The sequence below is a fragment of the Poeciliopsis prolifica genome, unplaced genomic scaffold (genome assembly GCF_027474105.1).
Source record: "Poeciliopsis prolifica strain line A6 unplaced genomic scaffold, Auburn_PproV2 SCAFFOLD001, whole genome shotgun sequence".
NCBI lineage: Eukaryota > Metazoa > Chordata > Actinopteri > Cyprinodontiformes > Poeciliidae > Poeciliopsis > Poeciliopsis prolifica.
Window position 1 is genome coordinate 11,346,827 of NW_026562376.1, and position 20,528 is coordinate 11,367,354.

The 20,528-nt window shown below is 39.0% G+C and overlaps 2 protein-coding genes across 4 annotated transcripts in view; one reads left to right on the forward strand and one right to left on the reverse strand.

The window, feature by feature from the left end:
• The first annotated feature begins 42 nt into the window (after positions 1-42).
• rabl2 (RAB, member of RAS oncogene family-like 2) lies at positions 43-3,310 on the forward strand. Its single transcript, XM_055035611.1, has 8 exons — positions 43-588; positions 675-704; positions 788-867; positions 959-1,038; positions 1,684-1,795; positions 1,951-2,048; positions 2,628-2,711; positions 2,874-3,310. Exons 1-8 carry the CDS (start codon positions 482-484, stop codon positions 2,952-2,954), a joined length of 672 nt encoding a protein of 223 aa, XP_054891586.1. The 5' UTR covers positions 43-481; the 3' UTR covers positions 2,955-3,310.
• Positions 3,311-4,260: 950 nt separating this feature from the next.
• shank3a (SH3 and multiple ankyrin repeat domains 3a) overlaps positions 4,261-20,528 on the reverse strand; it is a 151,692-nt gene continuing 135,424 nt past the window's right edge. For all 3 annotated transcript variants that reach the window (XM_055035584.1, XM_055035577.1, XM_055035569.1), the window contains 3 exons: positions 19,502-20,029; positions 17,312-19,406; positions 4,261-10,211 (listed from right to left, as the gene is read on the reverse strand). In XM_055035584.1, the coding sequence (XP_054891559.1) occupies positions 9,647-10,211; positions 17,312-19,406; positions 19,502-20,029 (3,188 nt within the window). In that variant the 3' untranslated portion in view covers positions 4,261-9,646. The remainder of the gene's footprint in view (positions 10,212-17,311; positions 19,407-19,501; positions 20,030-20,528) is intronic.

Genomic DNA, 20,528 nt, shown 5'->3' on the forward strand with positions numbered 1-20,528 from the left:
CATTTGTAAGGACAGCTTAGCAGAGATCAGTGGTCCTGTGTGCGTCCCTGTTGCATAGAAACGAAAATAGTCTGGGACGTCGTGCGTTCACCGACCAGTTTCCCCTCAGAAATTGGACCAGAATCTGTTCTGCGGTAAACAGCACCCGTTTTAATAAGCTCAGTCGTTGTTTATTCTCTAGATTGTAATTAGCGGAGTTGTTACATCTTTAACTGGGATGAACAATGAAGCGTAGTGTCCGAAAACTCATTGCGAGCCCGAGTATGAAGTCAGTAACGGTAACGGTGCTCTCGTCAGTTTAGGTGTTCTAGTATGGCAAAATAAACGCTGTTGAAGCAGTTGAGTAATCGGCTAAAGAAGCTAGCTGGCCGCTGATGGGAGGTTAACTAGCGGTTCTATATTAGCTCTGACCGAGGAGATTCACCTGGTGGTTCTCAAGTTCTCTTCAACACGACACGTTACTGAGGAACCAGGGGGGGAAATGGCTGATCACATTGGCTGCATCCCTGAACTAGACCAAAAGAAATACGATGCACGCGAACAAGTGAAGATCATTTGCCTGGGAGACAGCGCTGTGGGGAAATCAAAGTGAGTCTCAACTGGAATAACACATGAACCTTTTTATTCCTGGCTGTCTGATCAGATGAAACATCGATTCTTTCTTTTCCTCGCAGGCTGATGGAGCGGTTTCTTATGGACGAGTTGTATCCTTAAGTTGCTTTTTTGTGTTTTAAATTTAAATGTTTATGGTCCAGATTATTTAAGATCTTTGACACTCTTCGCGCAGTCGTCCACAGCAGCTGTCCACGTATGCGTTGACTTTGTACAAACACACAGCGAATGTAGGAAACAAGACTGTCACAGTCGGTGAGTGGTTGTGCTCTTGTGACGTTAGTTTTACCCAGATGACAATCGTCACACGCTGCATTTAACAGTGGTTCCTGATTGTGATCCACAGATTTCTGGGACACAGCTGGTCAAGAGAGATTTCTGAGCATGCATCCTTCATACTATCACAAAGCTCACGCATGTATCATGGTAAGACACAGTTGGTTTTTTAAAACCACAAAAACAAAATCAATCAATGAAAACATTTGTATTAGGTTGGTCTCCTATTAAAGCTCATAATATTTGCTGTTTTAAGTCATAATTCAATGTGAATTCAAGAGATTTGCATGTGCACAGAGCTCCTTTAATTGAGCTCTGTGCTCAATTTTCTTTGCAAAGTTTTAGCTTTGCGAAGAAACAAGGGTTGGACTAATTCAAATGGACTAAGTCACTTTGAATTAGTCCATTTCGTCTAATTTGATTGTAATCATATTCCTCCTTCACTTTCATTCTGTACGGTCGCAGCAAAATGTCTGAGATAAATGTGGGAACACTGCATAGACTCTTGGAACATTTTCTTAAAAATATTACAGACTGAAGGGGTTGTAAAACATGATGAAGGAAGACTGAAATGGTCAGCTTTATAATCAGAGTTCTTCAGGAAACATTTCCAGATGAGTGTAAAAAACACATTGTTAGGTGAATACTTTTCATTAAGATTTGTTTATTTTTTTCATTTCCAACAATGTTTCCTGTTAAAGTGCAGGTTTGCTACTTCCACTGGCTGGTTCACAGTGTCCGGATACACGTTTTCACTTGATTAACTGAAAGCTGTTTCATTGTTTTTCCTCTCAGGTTTTTGATGTTCAAAGGAAGGTCACATACAAAAACTTAGCCAACTGGTATAAAGAGCTAAGAGAGTACAGACCTGAGATTCCCTGTTGTGTGGTAGCTAACAAAATCGATGGTAAGTCTGGTTGTGGCATGAAAGCTTACAATTATTATTCAGCTGCTATAGCAGAATATGTGGTATTGCTTCTTTTCACTTGTAAAATAGGTTTTTTTTCTTGGTGAGGAAAATGATTATTAGATTAAAGTGACGTTTCTTTCTTCCATCTGCAGCCGACTTGAAGGTCACACAGAGAAGTTTTAGCTTTGCGAAGAAACAAGGGCTTCCGTTTTACTTTGTCTCTGCAGCGGATGGTACCAATGTAGTAAAGGTTTGGCTTTGTTGTTTTCTTAGCTGTTTGCTCTTCGTTTTGTAGCATTTTAACATTAATGGACAGAATAACAATATTCCATTTAGTCTATAATAACAGTACAAACAAGTGAAACTGTTCCCAATCATTTCATAAGCTTTCTGTGTTACTTCATGGTTTGTGGATGGTCTTCAAACTAATTCAATAAATCTAATTGTAGGCTCTGATATGTCTTAAATTAAACCAGAAAGAAATGTTGACATATCAATATCTATTCTTTATAGTCTTAATTACGCAAGACATTGAACTTGTTTGCGTAAACTTGTTTTTATTTCAGTTTTGAGCCTTACTGTGTGGCGTTATGGGCTGACGTTTAGTAGGCTAGGTGTAAAATCCAACAAACCAGAGCTAAATTTAAACAGTTGCAAGTTTACAAAGTTGCTTGAGATATAAAGACAGTTAAATATAAAGCAAAGAAGTTGGTTATTTTTGCATAATTCATTTAGGTCTTAAATTTAAATCTTACATTTGTTTGACAAAGGTCTTAAATTTTACTTGGGTCTAAATTTGAACTTCTCAATTACTCTCCTGTCCCATCAGATGTTCAGAGAGATGATTAACAGAGCGGTGGACTACAAAAAAAACCCCAGTGACTTCATGGATGAAGTGTTAGAAGAATTAGAGGTATGTCTGTCTGTCCTACTCAGATACTTTTTCACATTTCTAATGAAAACCTGGGAATTTTCATCAGTTGCCTTTTTAGATGTGTTTTTACATGAAGACATTTGCTAATCTAGTTGTCAAAAAAAATATCATATTACATTTTCTGTCACACTTCCTTCACAGAACTTTGACCTGGAAAAGAAAGAGGAGAACTCTGAGGCCGAGGAGGACGAGCTGAAAGCAGAGAGTCCTGAGTTGGCTTGAAGGGTTTGAATCAACTGGCACATTATTTATTCTTGTCTAAGTTTTGAACATTTAACTTACTGGATTGAAAGTATCTTGCTGCAAACGGTCATGTGATCAGTTTCAGTCACTGTTGTCCATCTGTCCAGTGCAAGGAACCAGGAAATGAGCCCAATGTAATAATTTGGTTCCATCTACTTTTTCAGCTTTTGTGTTTTAGCCCCTATGCTCACAATTTGAAACTGTTGTAGCTATAGTTACTTTAATAGAATGTTTTCTGGAGTGTGACAAAAACTGTCCTCTGTGTAATAGCAATGTGAAGCATGAAAAAGTGACACAGCAAAGATAATGTGCAATTATAAAGTGTATTTCCTGCTGTTCTCAGTGTTTGTGTGTAGTGTTGTGTGGAGCGCCAGCAGGCTGCTTTACTTGCATTAATTTTATGATGTAATTTTTTTTTCTAGCACCTTGTAAATGAAAGCCTAATGTACCCTATAACCAACTGTGATCATGACCCTTTGCATCTTGCTGTGATGCCTCGTAATCAACTGAACATCAGCGTTTTATAAGAAACAGCTGTTAGTCATACCCGAGTCTGTTACTGTGAAGATAAGCAACTTTAATAGGGATAAAGTTTGGAGATACAACTTTTGCCTTTTGTCAAGCTTTGTTTTGCATTTGCCCAAATTCTCAGACTTTTTCAAACTTGTAATTGGAACAGAAGCAAAAGTATAGAAAAGCGACATGCATGCAGGCTACTGAATGTATGTAGTTCAGTGTAAAAGGCATTTGCACTCACAGATTTCAGATTTCTTCAGTTTTTTTGGTATTTTTACAGTTTCAGATCAAACAGATTTTAGTACCAGATAAAGGTAACCTCAGAAAACAGATGTTTTCTAACTCATTTGACATTTTGAAGTAAAATAAAATTCTGACAACTTTTTGCATTCTTTAAGCTAACCAGAGGTTTTGGAGACATTTTTGCCTGCTCCCTTCGTGTTCCTTCAAGATTAGAATGAGGTCCACATGGATGTAAATGTGTGATGATATGAAACACTGACGTATGACAAAAAAGGAAAAATCTGGGGAAATATTTTTTAACAAAGCATAGAATAAAGGTTTCTAACCAAAGCTTTTACTAATTGTTGGCATAATTTTGGTTCAAACCTTTGCCATTGCTTTTGGCAGAACTGATGTTCATTTTAATTTAACTGACATCAGAGCATTAGAAAAAAATAATGTTGACTTTACTAAATGTTATTGTGTAAGTTTGCATGTATCTTGTAATTAAAAAAAACAATATAGACTTATCCATCTAATGTTAGTGTTGGGAGAAAAAAATATTTATTTGATTTTATGTAAAAAAACAAAAACACATTTCAAACAACCCAGAGATTAATATATGAACATGTACATATCTGCAATTGAGTCAATATCACTAAATGATTTATTTAAATAACATTTTGTTTGTAGATCTTCAGGTTTTTGGATGCCATTTAACTCATAACTGTTTGGCTGTTTCCTGTCAGCTTCCTTAACATTATTTGGCCATTTCTATAATGGTGATAATGTTGAAGAAAAAACAGCATATTTAAGTGTCTTTTGAGCCAAAGACATCACTGATTCATTTCCACTAATGAGACACTAAAGCAGGAACAAAAATATGCCACCTCATGTTTTAATTATAAATTTATTACATAATATAACAAACATATATCTCTGTGGTGGAGATATCCAGGGCAACGTCTCACATCTTGCCTCAGTCTTTACCATCGCCCTTGATTTTTTTTTTTTTACATGGAGAAGACTTAGTAGCCTCTGGTTAGCTTGGGCTGTTAGCATAGGCTCTTATGTATCAGATATTCACGTCCAGAGGAAGAGAAGTTGGAGATGACTTGCCTGGTGATTAGAAGCCGAGAAGGGGATGTTCCCAAGTGAGTCAAGGCTGAGGCGTTGCAGTGACATATCCACCGTTCTAAACTTCACAGTGCAAACAAGGAGAAAACCAACAATGAAAGAAACAAACCCTCTGATGATAAGATCACTGGTTCCAGTGTGTCGACAGGTACCAGGGAGATTTTTTTTTAATTTTTTAAAGAAAAGTCACAATGCTTCTCTTCAACTGTGTAGATTGTGCTTTGTTAAGAAATATAGAATAGAGCCTACCTCTTATTTGACCTATTGATGTGTCAGTCTGTTTTGCTGCTCATCTAAATGTCTTTAGATGAGCAGCAAAGTAAACTTCCACTACAAAACTTCCACTACAACTTCCACTACAACCCAACTCAACCGATGCTCTAATCAGGCCAGCCTGTGTCTGAGATCAGACTATTTTCTGGGAACAATAACTGTTATCATTCAAATTATGTAACTGTGTTGCTACGTCACATAATTTAAGGACAGATGTCTAAGCAAGTAGAAATACACAGGCTGTATATATGTAAATCTATATGGAGACATCTATATAGCCTGTGACTATGAAGTATGAAATAAAAGTGCATCTCAGTAAATTATTTTATTGAAAAGTTTGTTTTAAAAAGTTAGATGAAGAACTAAAACCCATTTATTATGTTGATTCATTACACACAGCGGGACATAATTCAAGTTTGCCTCTTGCAATTTTGTTGATTATACCTTGCACCTAATGAACAAAATGTCGCTTGAGAGCTATTAAACTAGATTCAACAGCTTGAGGTGAAGCTGACTTAGAGACACATGTCGTCTATAGATGCTGATTGTTAAGGTTTTATCAAGTCCAACGCGAGAGCATCCTTCTACCATGATATTTGTTACATTACATGCTTCTCTCTGTTGATTTCATTCTCCAACAGAACATGGCTTCTATCCAAATCCTAAACCATAAAAGTACCAGCACTTGGTTTAATGAGCATGATATCACTGTACTGGACCTAAGTAACATTATCTATGAGGTTTCATCATGAGGAAGATCAGACCCAACAACAGACTGAAACCCTCTATTAACACATACAGGCAGATCACCTCCAAGTCACACAGCACTGATGCAGTGGCTCATAAGAAATCCAAAGTAAGCCCCAACCAGATATTGAATGCATATGTTGTACACCAACCTGACATTTCTGCCTAAAATTACTTTCATTGTTTTGATTTTATATAACTTTTTCACTTTAAAAAAAGAAAAAAAAAATTGGGAATTTTCTTTAATCTATGAGCCACAATCATAAAATGTAACCGAACTAAACATTTGAACTATGTCAACCTGTGTGTAATAAGGCTAGATAGAACATGAGTTTCACTTTTTCAAAGGAATAACAGAAATGACTAAACCTTTCAATGATCTTATTTGAGATGCACATGTACTTCCACCTGCAGAAAAATACCAAAGGATCCAAAAAATATCAGTTCTCAAGATTACCAGGAGATGGCACCATATTGTCGTAATACATAACAGCTTAAGAGTGCTGCAACTAAGATAGTCCTAAAGCAAAAGACAAATACACAGTTAAGTTACTTTTTGGCACAATTTTTTTGTGTTGTTTGTTCCTTACTGGATCATCGCATATAACATATTCAAAACTCAGAATCTGAAAGTCTGAAAAAGGAAAAAGGAGAGCTGCCAGACAGAGTGCAGCGGAGTGGAAATGCCATTTTGGAAAGTCTGTACAGAATTAGTGACACTGCATAAGAAGCACCTATGCAGTTCCAAGGTGAGATCTTCTAGTCTTGACTCAGGAGTAGAAAATTTGACAGTGTTTTGCTTATCTCTCTCTGTCTGTCTGTCTCTCCCTCTTGGGCAGAACAGTCCACTTTTTGAAGATATAACTCTGGACAAAAACACAATACACAACGATGAGCTTCAGTGTGAATGCGTGTGCATTTTTCTGTGTGTGTGTGTGTGTGTGTGTGTATGCGTGTTTGTGTCTGTGTTGTTATGTGACACAGCCACAGCCGGCAATCTCTGATGGTACAGTAAGGCTATAGTGGACTAACGCCAAAGATGTAAACCCCAACAATTAACCGCACTCTCACGGTCGCATGCATTCTCTGCATCTCACTCCCAAACAAATTACACAGACGTGAAAAAAAAAACAACAAAACAAAAACAAGCATTTGCACACATGCGCACTCATTCACACGCGCACGGTGAAGAGGAACAAGCACACAGAGAGATTCAGGGAATCCAGATGCACTCATGCGCTTGGACGATGGGTGGCTTTTATGTTAGCACCTTGTCACCTTGTTTTGTGCAAATCATCCCCTAGTTCATAGTTCAGAGTTCAAAAGTTCAAGAGTTCATAGAAAGAATAAAATCTGCTCACCTTTTCCACAGGTGGTTAACTATGCATATATGCCAAACATTCATATATAGATCTATATACTTTTCAAAAATTTATAGGAAATCTATTATATATACATTGCTTGTGATTTAAAAAAGCAAATATTTGTAGTTTGTTCTTTTTTTTTTTTTTTTACAAGTGTAAGTATGTTCAGAACGGGCAGGAGATGTATTTTTTCTTCCCCACCACTCTAAAATTCAAATGAGTAAATTATGATGTTCCACACGCTACAAAATCTACCCACAGTGGCCGAAGGTAACAAATCAGCAACAGAAGAAAGAAAGGATAAAAGAAAGAAAGGAGAACTTAACACTGCAGGTAAAAGGAAAGTGAGGTCACAGTGAGGCAGTGAGTGCTATTCCTACAGCTCCTATATAATGATTTTGTTCACTGCCTGCTTTTCAGAAAGGACAAGGGAAGAAAGATGCACACAAGTTTTTGCCAAGTGAAAGTGCCTTGGCTGAATGCTTCTGATGAGCAGAGGTTTTTAGTGGTATCAGACATTTCCTGGCATTCTGTCAGAAAAGAAGACAGCTAGAATGCCAAAATGCTTTATTTTCATTTTCCCTTTGTAGCATGAATAAAACTCACTGGTTCTCACTGCCAGCTGAAGCTGCTCATGAGTACAATTGCAGATTTTGTATTGTTAAAAGAAAATTCAGCTTTTTTTCCCCCTCTGTTTTACAACCTGGTTTATTTTTAATAGTTCTGGATGGTAATATTTCACTCACTAAAAAGAAAGCAGCTGCACATTCAGGTTGTAAAATGCTGAATTTTCTTTAAGACCTTTTACTGTCTTTCCCAACCCCACTGCTGAAGAAACTATACACCTGCTTGATAAAGATTTATGTTGTCAGGAGGTTGTGTGTGTGTGAAAATATTTCATTGGATATAAACCTTCATAATTTTAAAAGAACTGTGGCATCTGTGTTGGCTTCTGAGGATTGAAAAAACTGACTTTTCCGTTAACTTTTCAAAGTCAAAACTTGGAGATTTCAACTTCTGAGAGTCAAACTGAATCATTTTTTGTATGGTTATCTCACCAACAGAATTTCATTCTGGCCCATGCCTTTGTTGAATATTGTGTGTTTTGCTTTGTAAATCAATTATGTCAAACCTTAAAAGGAAAAAAAAAACAAAAAAAAAAAAAACAACAACTTAAAACTAATTTTAATTAATTATTTGGCTCTTTAGTCCCCTCTGACGAAAATTTGAGACTGAAGCAGTAGGGATGGGTTTCAGCTGGGGTCTTAGCCTCACATTACGGGATGCCCTTTAGAGTGACGGAAGACCATAAACAAAATAAAAACGTACGACAACATAAAGCAACTCGTTATGCTATGCCTCAAGAAAGGTGATCACACGGAAATTTCTGTAGGTATGATAAAAAAATTAATTTTTCTGTATTTATATCTTGTTTTCTTTCAAATATATATATATATTTATATGTATATATATGTATGGTAGAAATGAGTAAACTATTGGTGGATTAGATTTAAAGACCTCTTTCTGTTTTCTATACTAAAACCAAAAACAGCTGCAAATTCATTTGATACATCTTTTCTTTGCAATAATGTCTTTTCATCTGAAAGCTATACGTAGATACATATATATTATATTATGCCATATAATAGTAATATATATAATATTCCCTTTGGAAAATCAAAAAATTAATTATGAAAAAAGCCACGAGTGTTGGTTAAACATTCTCCAAATATTATAGATTGCACAGTCTTGGTACCAAGGCAGAGGGGGTTTTTCCTCCTGCGGAGCTCCACCTCTGGGCTTAAAAGTCTTCAGTTTAAAAACGATAGCAGGTATTCAGAAGACACACCTTTTCAGAGCTGCTATTTCCATAGCACTGTGTTCATCAGAGTTGATTTCAGTAGAAATATTTTTGAAAGGCAACTGAGTTTTCTGTTTGGAACGAGAATCCTTCCTCCTCCTCTCTTACTCAAACTGCCGAAGGCTTTCAGAGGCCTAATACGAGAGGGGAGAGAGGTAGAGAGGGTGCAGTGAGAAAGTGTGGGTGTCATTAAGGAAAGAACGTAACTTTTCAGAAACCAAATGATCTAATTGGAGCTCTCAGCTATCTCTTTTGGGATGTCGAGTCTGATTTGCTCCAGGCAAGAAGCTGGAGCCATAAAGTGAGTAGGGGGTAAGAAAAAAAAGGGATGAATGTACATTGTATGGGTATTGCCTCTGCCTCTTTAGTGCATTGCCAGGTGCGGGGTATTAATGCAGAACAGAAAGTGTCACTAGGAACCACAGATGAACATTTTAATACTGAATATAAAAGCAGCTGGAGTAACAGAGGAGTGTGTTCAGTGGATCCCTTATTTTCATCTAATTCAGACTTGTGTCTTTCTTTCCTCTTGCTCTTTTTCAGGGTAAGGGTCAGCTCTCCAGCAGCAGTTTCAGCGCTCGCTCAATGTTCATACGGTGTCCGACCCGTGTCACTCCCAGCTCTGCAAAGTCATCCTTGGTTAGAGCCGGGAGGTGAGAGCCTTCGATCTCATGTTCCTGAAACCCCGCTCTGTGCTCTCCCAAGTTGATGCTCTCAAGCCAGTCTCCAACATCGTACTTGTTCCACAGGTGGAGGGGTTTTTGGTGAAAGGGTCGGAGGGCTAAAAGTGGGGAACCTAATCCAGGGGAATGGGAAGGTGATGGAGAGCGAGAGCGAGAATGTGCGCTGGAGCTCCTCATCACAAAGCGCACCTCTTTAGGCTCCTGGGGTAAGCTGAGACTAGAGGACTTGAGAATGGTTTGTGGCGGTGTAGTTGGTGAGGTTGGCAGGCCGAAGCCTGAGAATCGTCCAAAGAGGTCGCCCCGATCAGGTGAGCCTGAGCCTGGGCTGGGTGCCCGTCTGGTGACGGGGTAACGGCTGCCGGGGCGGATGGTGTATGTGGTTCCATAGCTTCTCTGGGAAAGGGTGTGGAGCTCGCCTAGGCTGCTAAAAAGTCTGGTGGAGACACAGAGTTTTAAAATTGTCAATAACAAACAATTACAGATAACTTTGAAGAAAGAGACCAAGTTTTGATGTCAAAAGTATTCATTCCCCGTCATCACTTTTCCATATTTATCACATTAATAATCACAAAGTTCAGCGTATTTAATTGGGATTTTATGTCACAGAGTTGTGCCGCATATATGTGACAAATGTATTTTTATTGAAATATCACTGTACACAGTTTGCGTATAATTCTGAGACTGCCTGGACCACAATAAGGTCCTTGAGGTCTTTAGACAAGACCTCAAGGAACTTAAATTGATGATGCATTCAGGCACTCTGGGGTCCAGATTTCCTATGAACCCAAAGCACAAAGACATTAACACTTTTTATTTAATTTTCTTTTTTGCTAGCCATTTCATTCATTCAAAACATTCACCATTATTCACATGTCATATATATATATTTTTTTGTAATATTGTGCAGGTCTTACACATATGTAAGAAGTATAAGGAAAAAGAAAATGCAATTTTATTTTATTTTTTTAGCAAATAAAAATGTGAAGTCTGGTATGCATCTTTATTGGGTCCTCTTTAATCTCGTACCCCTACAAAACTGTGGTGTAACCAATGCTCTCAGAAGTTGCCTAATTAGCAAAGTTTGACTATGGGTTATTCATTTTAGCATAAACAAAGCTGTTCTGTGAATGCCGACTCAGCGGTATAATATCAAACAAATGCAGGCAGGTATACAAGAAAAATCTGAAAAGCACTAACCTGAAAGTGCAAGCATCACTGTATTGTATCAATTGTATCATTAAATAAACCACATACTATCATGTTCAGAGACAGAAGGCAGTAGTTTAATTTGAACTTTATGTTTTCTCCTTTATAAACACAAAGGAGAAAACAATGCAATGCAAACATTGTCGTTAAACAACAAATTATAATGCATTTTAAATACATTGATGTATTTAAAATGCACAAAACTGTCTTCACATTTTATAAAAGGATAAGGCTTATTTATGCCTGATAAGACCTGATAAGATGACCATCCAACCCAGTCTCACCATGTGAAGCCTTTAGAAGGAGTTTAAGAAACATCTTATGCTTCTTCAGCAGACACAGTATCTGGAGCCCAACAAGAAGTACTCAATAAAGATACCTCAACACTTTTTAAAGAACAATAAAACCAAAGACTGAGATTTATCTACGACTAGTCTAATGAAGGGAAAGATGATTAGAAAGAGGGATGGAAGAGAGTGCAAAGCTAAAACTAAGAAAGATTGTCCTGGTGGAAGCAGGCAGAAGCAAGAAGGATATATCTAAATATCATTCATGCATTTTATCTGGGCTTTAACCCTCTATTCTATTTGTTTGGAGCTTTATTCTGAGTGACTTTCGAACGACAAAAATGTAATGGAGCAAAGGATGCTCAGGCTGGAAAAAAATGATCAGATTACAGGGAGCCAACGGGCCGGGATGAGCTTCATGCACACTTACACAGTTGTCCTGCCCTCCTGGGCGCACAGTCAGTTCTAGACCAATCAGATCAGAGCAGCAGGGCGGGGCATGCAAGGTGAGCAGAGAGAGAGCAATGGGAGAGAATGTTAGCATCACTCCATGAGACGCAGCCTGCTAACCAGACCCAATATATGCTTTAGCCAACTCTGCTGCCTTCAAGGTTCTGTATGTGTGTGGGTATGTTCTGATTCTGGATTTAGATGGATTTGCAAATGTGAGTGTGCTTAATTACAGCAGCAGAGTAAGTCTCAGCACAACAAAGTCTGATCAGTGGACCTTATGAGAGAGAAATGAGCACACTGTTCACATGTAAAACACTGTACAAAAAACTAAACAAACAAACAAACAAAAAAGCCCAAATGAATAAATAAACTGAAGGCACATGTCTCTGGACTTTTGTGACTATTTACAAATAAAATGGAAACTAAAACTCAACATTTGCATATGGTGCTCTCTGTAGATGTGTGCTCATTATTATGTTATGTTGAACAAATAAAATTCTTTTCAGCTTAAACATGATTTGAAGAACATACAAGGTGAACCAGTGAGACAGTCAGGGACCATGGCCATTCTCAACACAAACACTGAAAAACAAACCAAACTATGTAGTGTACACAAACAACTCAAAAAAGAAAACCAAACACCACAAATGAAACAAAATTAGAACAAAGTTATATCATATACAGGGTTTGGGAAACAGTAAAGACAGAATGGAGCATTGTGGTGTGTGGAGGGTGTGAGATGGAGTAGCATTACAATTAGAAGTGCTGGGAGACCAATGATATATGAGAAGTCCTCCAGCAGGGGAAAGGGATTAAATGTAAATGCAGAGTGATAGAGAAAGAGGGATAATGGTGTGTATGATCATTTTTATCACAGCCAAAGGCAATTAACTGTCAGAATGGAAATGGTGGGAGGGTGAGAGGAATCTGAACTAGATGTTGCATGACGTGCTGTGTTTGAAGTCGTGGCCTTTTTCACAATCTACAAAATTCAAGAACTAATTTTTATACTTTTAAACTATTCCCTACTCAATATTTGTACTAACCAGAACTATTTAACTATTTTCAAGTCACTTTGACCGTCAATAAAATCTGCTCCTTAGGAACCTTGGTTAACAACAGTAATGAAATTCGGACCCCACAAAAAACAAAACATAACATTCAGAGTATCTAAGTAGACTGACAAAATGAACCCAATCCTAAGGACCCCCGTCTCAAAGCCCAAAGGACGCAACAAAACAAAACAAAACAGTGCTGTGATACCAGTACAATGGCTGACCTTACCATACCCACAGGTATTAATATCCCGTCCAATAACAGCTACAGGTGTCTCTCAATTAGTTAGAATATCATCAAAAAGTTAATTCTGTTCAGTAATCCACATTGAAAAGTGAAACGCATGCGTTATATTGCTTTACTACACACAGCGATATATTTCAATTATGTCTTTTCATTTTGATGGCAATAGCTTACAGCTAATGAACTGAAGTTTAGTTCCTCAGAAAACTGAACTTTAATGTGAATATCACATTAAACCAATAATAAGGATTTTAGTACAGAAATGTTGGCGTACTGAGGTGTATTTCTGTGTACTCTACAGTGTATGCATTTAGTGCTTGGCCGGACCTGAAGACTGCATCAATGCAATGTACCACGGAGGCAAATAACTTGTGGTACTGCTGAGGCGTTAGGAAATCCCAAGTTGTGTGTTGTGTTGAACATTGTTGTGTCTAGAGTCTCTCATATTTCTCTCCACAATCCTTGATAGATTCACCATGTGGTTTAGGTCAGGCAAGTATGCTGGTTAATCAAGCACAGTGATGCCATTGTCACTGAAGAAAGTATTAGCCAATTGCCCCCATCATCTCTATAAAACTTGTTAGAAAATAATCTAATATTATTAGTAAAGCATTTGGTAAATCACAATAGGTCAACACCAATAGATGACATAGCTAAACAGACTGCAGACCATTCATATAAGACCTCAAGGATCTTAAGGTGATGATGCATTTCTCCATTCTTCTTTGCCTTCAAATTTTAGGACCTGGATTTACAAATAAAATGTGAACTTTGCCTTAATTAGAAAAGAAGACCTTGGATGACAGACTAGCAACAGTCAAGTTCTGTTTCATCTTAAAGACACTTCTGCACGTATCACATCTGCAGCCCATCTCTTGAGGACTTGTTTATGTGGTGGCATTCAAATCCATGCCAATTTTTTAATGGGTTTGCTTTACAGTCTTCTCAAGGCTGAAACTATCCCTATTGTTATTGCACATTTTCTAAAACATGTATTCCTTCCACGTAACTTTACATCATTAGGCTTGAGAGTTAAGGTCTTGAATACTAATCCATGTATGGCCCACATTCTTTGTGGAGAATATCAATGACAATTGAACAATGGTCAGACCTGCCAAGAATTTTGCTGGATAAAATAAAAGTAGGTAGATGTAAAAAAAAAAAGAATGTTTCACTTGGTGTAACTTAAAGTTATCAAAAATAAATTGAATAAGTATACAACATAATGGTTAATATATGACTTTCACTTTTTAAATTGAATTACTGAAATTAACTTTTTTATGACACTCTACTTCATTGAAATGAAAATGTACTTTGATAGCACAGCGGAGTTACACATTATGAAGCAGTGGATTTTTATGTTATGATTAATCAGTGTACAGTAAGGATGAATAATCCATCCATCCTACTCGCTTATCCGTGCAGGCATGTGGATGATTGTCTATCTGCAGTGGTCGTTGGGCAAGAGGTGGGGTAACGCTGAAACCAAACCATTTCTGTGGACACCTAACTAAAACTCTAAGAAACAAGCTAAAAATATATATTTCCATATGCACAACATTACATAGAAATGCAAGTATAACATCAACACTAATCTGTAATTAGTGTGAAAGAGCCACATTAATTGTACAGTATTATCTATATAAATAAAAAAAATGATAGAACCCCAAACTGAAAGGTATTCTTGATTATGAACTCAGTTTGTATTCACTACTATTGTGAACACTAAAATTTTTTGTGACATTTTTAAATTGTTCCTTGAAACAATCTGAGTTTTTGACAAGATGAGGAAAAAAAAAAATCCACATAATGCAATTCTTTTTCCAGCAAAAGCAAACCTCTCATTAAGGAAAAGTAGTTATCCCACCATTTATTTGACAGTTATGAAAAATGACCTTTGACAATGTTAGGATTTTGCCTTTTGCTTGGGTGAGTAACAGGGGAAGGTAAAACTCCATAGATAAGAAAAGAGCAAGTTTAACTAACACACCATTATATTTAAGTCCTGTTCAAATTCTTCTTAAAAATGCATCCCCAAATCTTTGAAGTCATCACTTTACATACCATGAAGGTGGTAATGATAAGGGGAAAAACTGTATTTTCAGTTTTTAACAAGTTTGTATTGTGATGTCTGCAAAGGGTAGTGGATAGAGGGATGTGTTGTGTAACATTTGAACAAAGACTTAGGAAAGACTTAGGAAGGGTAGATACTAGCGGGTCATAGATTAGAAATAAAACACAGCAGTGTGTAAGTAAGTACATGCCTTGAATCATGTTACATTGTTTGCACTAGTAGTTATCTTACTTTGCATACATATTTGTATGTGAGTAATCTATACCCACAGAAACATTTTACAACACTAGTTTATTGACTACTACAAAATTTTATAAAAAGGTCAAAGATTGTGACTGACAACTACAGCACTTGACAAACTACTGCCTTTGAAACTACTTATTTCTAAAACAAAAAAATCATAACAATCATAACACCTATGTAGTAAAACTTTATGCAAACAAGGTAACAATGTTTTAAGGGAAAAATATAAAGAAAGTTGCTAAAGGTTTCTAGATGTTATTGTGCTTAGTTTATAGGGTAATTGTGTAAGGCATATTAAAAAAATATTTGGTTTACCCTAGAGTCTATAACTTTAAGGTCTAGTTTCTTCGGTGTCCCCACATCTGCAGAAATATAAAGGATTTACATTGCACTTTTAGGTATGTAGTAGAAAAAACACCCACAGAAAACAGACTAAACCATCACTGTGTCTCAGATGTCACAGATAACCTTCTAGCAGCTTTGTGAACCATTTGTTCTGTGCCACTGTATGAAGTTTAAATGAACTAAATGGCATAAGGTAGGAATTTGTTTGAGACTTCTAATCTATAAATGCACAAAGGAATCTGTTGATGATCAGAGTTATACGGTTTTCAGCTTGATTGGCTTAGAGCAATAACAGGATCAAACAAAATCTAAAATCAAATCTAGTTTTTATTAGTGAAAGAGCCACAAAGAGAACTACTGTGTTCCACACTCAGACACAATTACTGAGTGTGTTTTGGTATCAGTGAGATATACACTAAGGCCTTAGACTATATGGCTGAAAGTATTCAGTCATCTGCCTGCAAAAACTCAAGTTCATGAGTGAACTGTCATTCATAATTTTGTAGAAAAGCTTTTTACAAGGTTAAGTTGTGTTTAAGAGAATTTTTGACAATTCTACAATTCTACCTCACAAGTCAGTGTCTGACTTGTGAGGTCAGACACTGACGTTGGCCAAGATGTAGTGTCACTTCTAGTTCATCCCAAAGGTTTTCTATGGGATAGAAGTAAAGACTGCATAGCCAGTGAAATATTTCATCCCAATTTGTCAGCCACTACATGAACCGTGCTTTGAATACTAGCGCACAGTGATGTTGGAATAGGAAGGGACCATCTTGAAAATGTTCCCATAGCCTTAGGAGCATGAAACTGTCACACAATGCTTTGATATGCTTAATTGTTAATGGTAGAGATTAACCTCTAAAATAGTCCCACACCATATTTTCCTCAGCACCAAACTTTGCACTTGACACATTGAGTCCTGATCCAATGCTTTCTAATTGCACTTGGTGATGTAATGCTCAGTAGCAGTAGCTTGGATGCTAACCATGATAATTATTCAAATGAGGTGCTATAGAAACAGGTCCAATCTTTTTTTGTTGTTGTAAAATAAACAATTCCACAATGATTGCTCTCTCATCCTTATTAATAAATTTGTGTCTGCTCCCAGTATAAAAAACCATTGGCTGCTTACACAAAAAAGGCTAGGAAAATGTGGTTATTTTATCCTCTAAGTTCAGTTCTTATAGAGAAATAAAAATCTACTAAAAACTGTATCATCAGGTCAAAGCTTCACAAAACTGGAGGTTGTAAGTTCTTCACTAAATTTAGAACGGGCGATCTCTACATACCACTAATTTTCACAACAATGCATGAGACATCTAATCTTTGAAACCATCAACAATAGACTGCTAATTAATTTACATTAGGTGAGTGCAGCAAGTCTAAACATACAGCAGGAATTGACACTAGAAAGTCATGTATTCAAGGAGTAACAAAAGTGCTGACAAATTAGTAAGCACTAATATAATGGTGGCTAAGTGCTATCAGTCTCCTTTGATATGCATTCTGTCCTGCTATAACTAGGCACTTTGCACTGATAAGTACAGCATAAATAAACTCATTTTGCTGCAATTCTCTAATGTCTTGAGTCACTCAGGGCTAAAGACATTCTTGATATTCGCTTACCTTGCACCTGCCACAGGTGACTTTCTCCCAGGGTCAAGAGAGGCTCCCAGTGGCTCCTCACCCAGTGACCTAGTGTCTTTACTTAACTGCTGTAGACGTGAACTAAGCTCTCCCATAACTGATGGTTTTGCGCTCTCATCTGCACCTAGCCCAAGTCCTAGCCCACCAAGATTGCCCAAACTCCCAATCCCTAGCCCTACCCCTGTTCCTCGAGGTTCTACCAGATCCCCCCACAACTTGGACCTCCGTTGGAAGAGATAGCGTGGCTTAGTTGGAGCTAGACCAGTAACTGAGGCGGAACCACCTGCAGGAAGCCCAGCTCCACCAGCTGCTGCAGCAGCCAGTGCAGCAGCCTGTTGCTGGGACAGCAGCTCACTATCAGAGCTCTGCTTCAGCAAAGGGTCCCTGAAGGTGACGGGGCCTTTACTGCCTCCTATCTGGGATTTGAGTCGAGGCTTCGGAGGCACTGGCGGCTTGTCAAGAACAAAAGTCTGCCCGTCAGCATAGGAGGTGTGCGTGGTGTGCGTGTCAGCAGGCTCGCCACTTTCTGAGGACAATGTAGACATGCTGGAAACTGTAGAGACGGTGCTGGTGGTCTCAAGATGGTGGTCTCTCTCTCTGTCACTGGAGCTGCGCGTGTCAGCCTCCTCCACACCTGAGTCAGCTGCAGAACCAGCCTCGCCCACTGGTGGGGGCTCCAGAGGGTCAGAAGTTTTCCCTGAGACAGCTGCTGCACTGGGTGGAGGTGCTGGCTGAGGCTGGGTGGTTGTCACAGTTGGGGTTGTTGGGGTTAAGGGAGTTTGGGGTGTCGGTGTGGCTGGTGTAGCAGGAGACAGAGCAGCTTTAGCAGATGATACTGGTATCCCCTGTGCCTGGGCCAGCAACCCATTTGCAAACTCATCTGGTGGAGGAACCACCCCAATCTTACGTAGCTCCTCTCTTGTTTCCTCATCGCTGGAAGATAACATAGCCGGTGGTAAAGTGACTGTGTAGGCATCCACATCCTCTTCTGAGCTTCCCTGAGCCAGGGTCTTCTCTTGGGCAGGACTGGCAGGACGCTGAGTTTGAGGCTGAACCTGGAGTTGAGTTTGGGGCTGGGGAGCTGTGGGAATGGGGGATTTAGCCCGTGGACTCTGTGATTTACTGGGCTCTATGGTTGTAGGCACAGGTTTCTGTTCAATCCCTGACCCCATCCCAACAGCCTGACCATTGCTGGTTGCATGAACCATGATCAGCCCAGCTGTCTTCTGCTGTGATGTATCCATAATGCTGATCAACATGCTTTTTTTATCCTCTAGTCTCTTTTCCTCCTTTCTCTCCTCAATTCTAGCTTCCATCTCTTGACGGAATGATATAGATGATGATGATGTCGTCCACTGTGGTTTGATGGCTTGAGGAGCCAAAATATTAGCTGGGGAGGATGATGTGCCATACCCCGCTGCCTTGGCGCTTTTAGGTGAAAAAGGGGGAGATGCAGTTACTCCATCCCCATGTGGAGACTCTTTGGTCTGAGTGTCAGAGAACATTACAACCTGGCCTACTCGCTCTTGTTTAGTCCGAGGCTCTGGGCTGCCAGTTGGGGACTGACTCTGAGAGGTCAGTGCTCTCTCCCTTGCGGCCAGCGCAAGAGCTAGTGGTGAATTTGGGTCCAGAGGCTTTCCTGTGAGTGGATGGATAAAGGTGGTCCCGCTAGCTAAGGGGCTCAGAGCCAAGGCAGGGGGGGGAAGCTGTCCAAGCTCTCGAGTTAACAGCCGTTCATCGATGGAATGAGACTGAGTCAAAGAGGGGGAGTCAGGGCTTGTTGTAGGTGACCCTTCCATGGTCCCAACAGAAAGGAAGACAGTGGATTTTCTCCGCTCTTCAAGGCGACGTTCACGATCTTTTACTGCTCCAGCAATAGCAGCAGCAAATGGGCCTTTACCCTGAAACATCATCTCTCCTTGGGCTCGCAATCGCTCTCGTTCAGCCATGAGCTGCTGCTGGTAGTAGTCGACACGGCTGGTGTGCGTGTGCCCATGTGGGTGTCGTCCTGAGGGTGAGCTCTCTCGCGAGTGGGCAGCAGCTAAGGCTAGGCTAGCCTTTTCTTGTGCATCTTCTACCTACCATTGGAGAAATGCAAAGGAAGATTTAATCTCAGAAATCCTTTGGCATGTTTTAAGAATAAAAATGAAATCATTATTAAGATACAACCTACCTGTAGCTGTTTCACCAAAGGACTTTTCTTTCTTTGGGGCTTTGTGGGTGTGAATAGTCCAATGCTGAACTGACCCACATTTGCGTAAGGGTTGTCAATTACCCTTCCCTTTCTTTTGATTCGCTCTGGTGGAGTAGCAGCAGGACGGGGAATTTCTGTAGGTTCTACAGGTAGATGGGAGGAGTCCTGTAGGATGATCATTGAGCGAGCTTTCTTCTGTCTCTCGATGTGTGTAGCTTGCCGCTGAGCGCCTTCGTAAGGCAGGTCCAAAGAGGATGGCTTGAAGCTGGAACGGCTTCCAGGCTCATGGCCTTGACTTTGGGTCCGAGATGGGGGAGGAGGAGGGCAAAAAGCTGGAGGGGGACCCGTGTCAAAGTAGTAAGGAGGAGGAGGAGGTGCCATCTGAGGAGGTGGAGGGATAGGATGGGGTTGTGAGTGGTCTCGGAGGCTGTCTGTCATAGAGGAACTACGTGGAAATCTGTGCTCGCCTGCAAGTGCAGACAGTCTATCCTCTTCTGTGGCACCTGTTGACGGAGGGAAAGGGACAGGTTATTCAATTATGTGGCACAGGTTACGATCAAAGAAAAATTTATTTTAAATTACCAAGTTCACAGTTAGGTACGTACAACAAATGGCTTTCAACTGGAAACCAGCTCGATTTATGATTTATGATTCCTTAACAAAACATCTTATGACACATTTTTTACAAAATATTAAATACTGTTAAAGTTGTTTTGAGAGTCAACAAATCCATCTGTATTTATCACAAAAGCAAAACATTTGCACATACTAAACCTTACATTTTCTAGGGTTTCTGTTCATTTTCTACAGAACACTGTGATAAAACTGCTTTATAGGCACCTACTACTTGGACGGTAAATATAGATTACAACTATGTTTATTAAAAGTGTTTTTATTTATTTTACAGATGTTTGTTTACACTCTTTGATATAACATGTAGACAGCTGTATGAGAGCCACCAAAAATTGTGAGCGAAACTAGATATTTTGAGGGTTTTTGCAC

Coding starts and splice junctions, on each gene's coding strand:
- rabl2 (XM_055035611.1), top strand. CDS start 482: ATGGCTGATCACATTGGCTGCATCCCTGAACTAGACCAAAAGAAATAC. Junction 589..674: donor AGCGCTGTGGGGAAATCAAA/GTGAGTCTCAAC, acceptor TTTTCCTCGCAG/GCTGATGGAGCGGTTTCTTA. Junction 1,039..1,683: donor AAGCTCACGCATGTATCATG/GTAAGACACAGT, acceptor TTTTCCTCTCAG/GTTTTTGATGTTCAAAGGAA.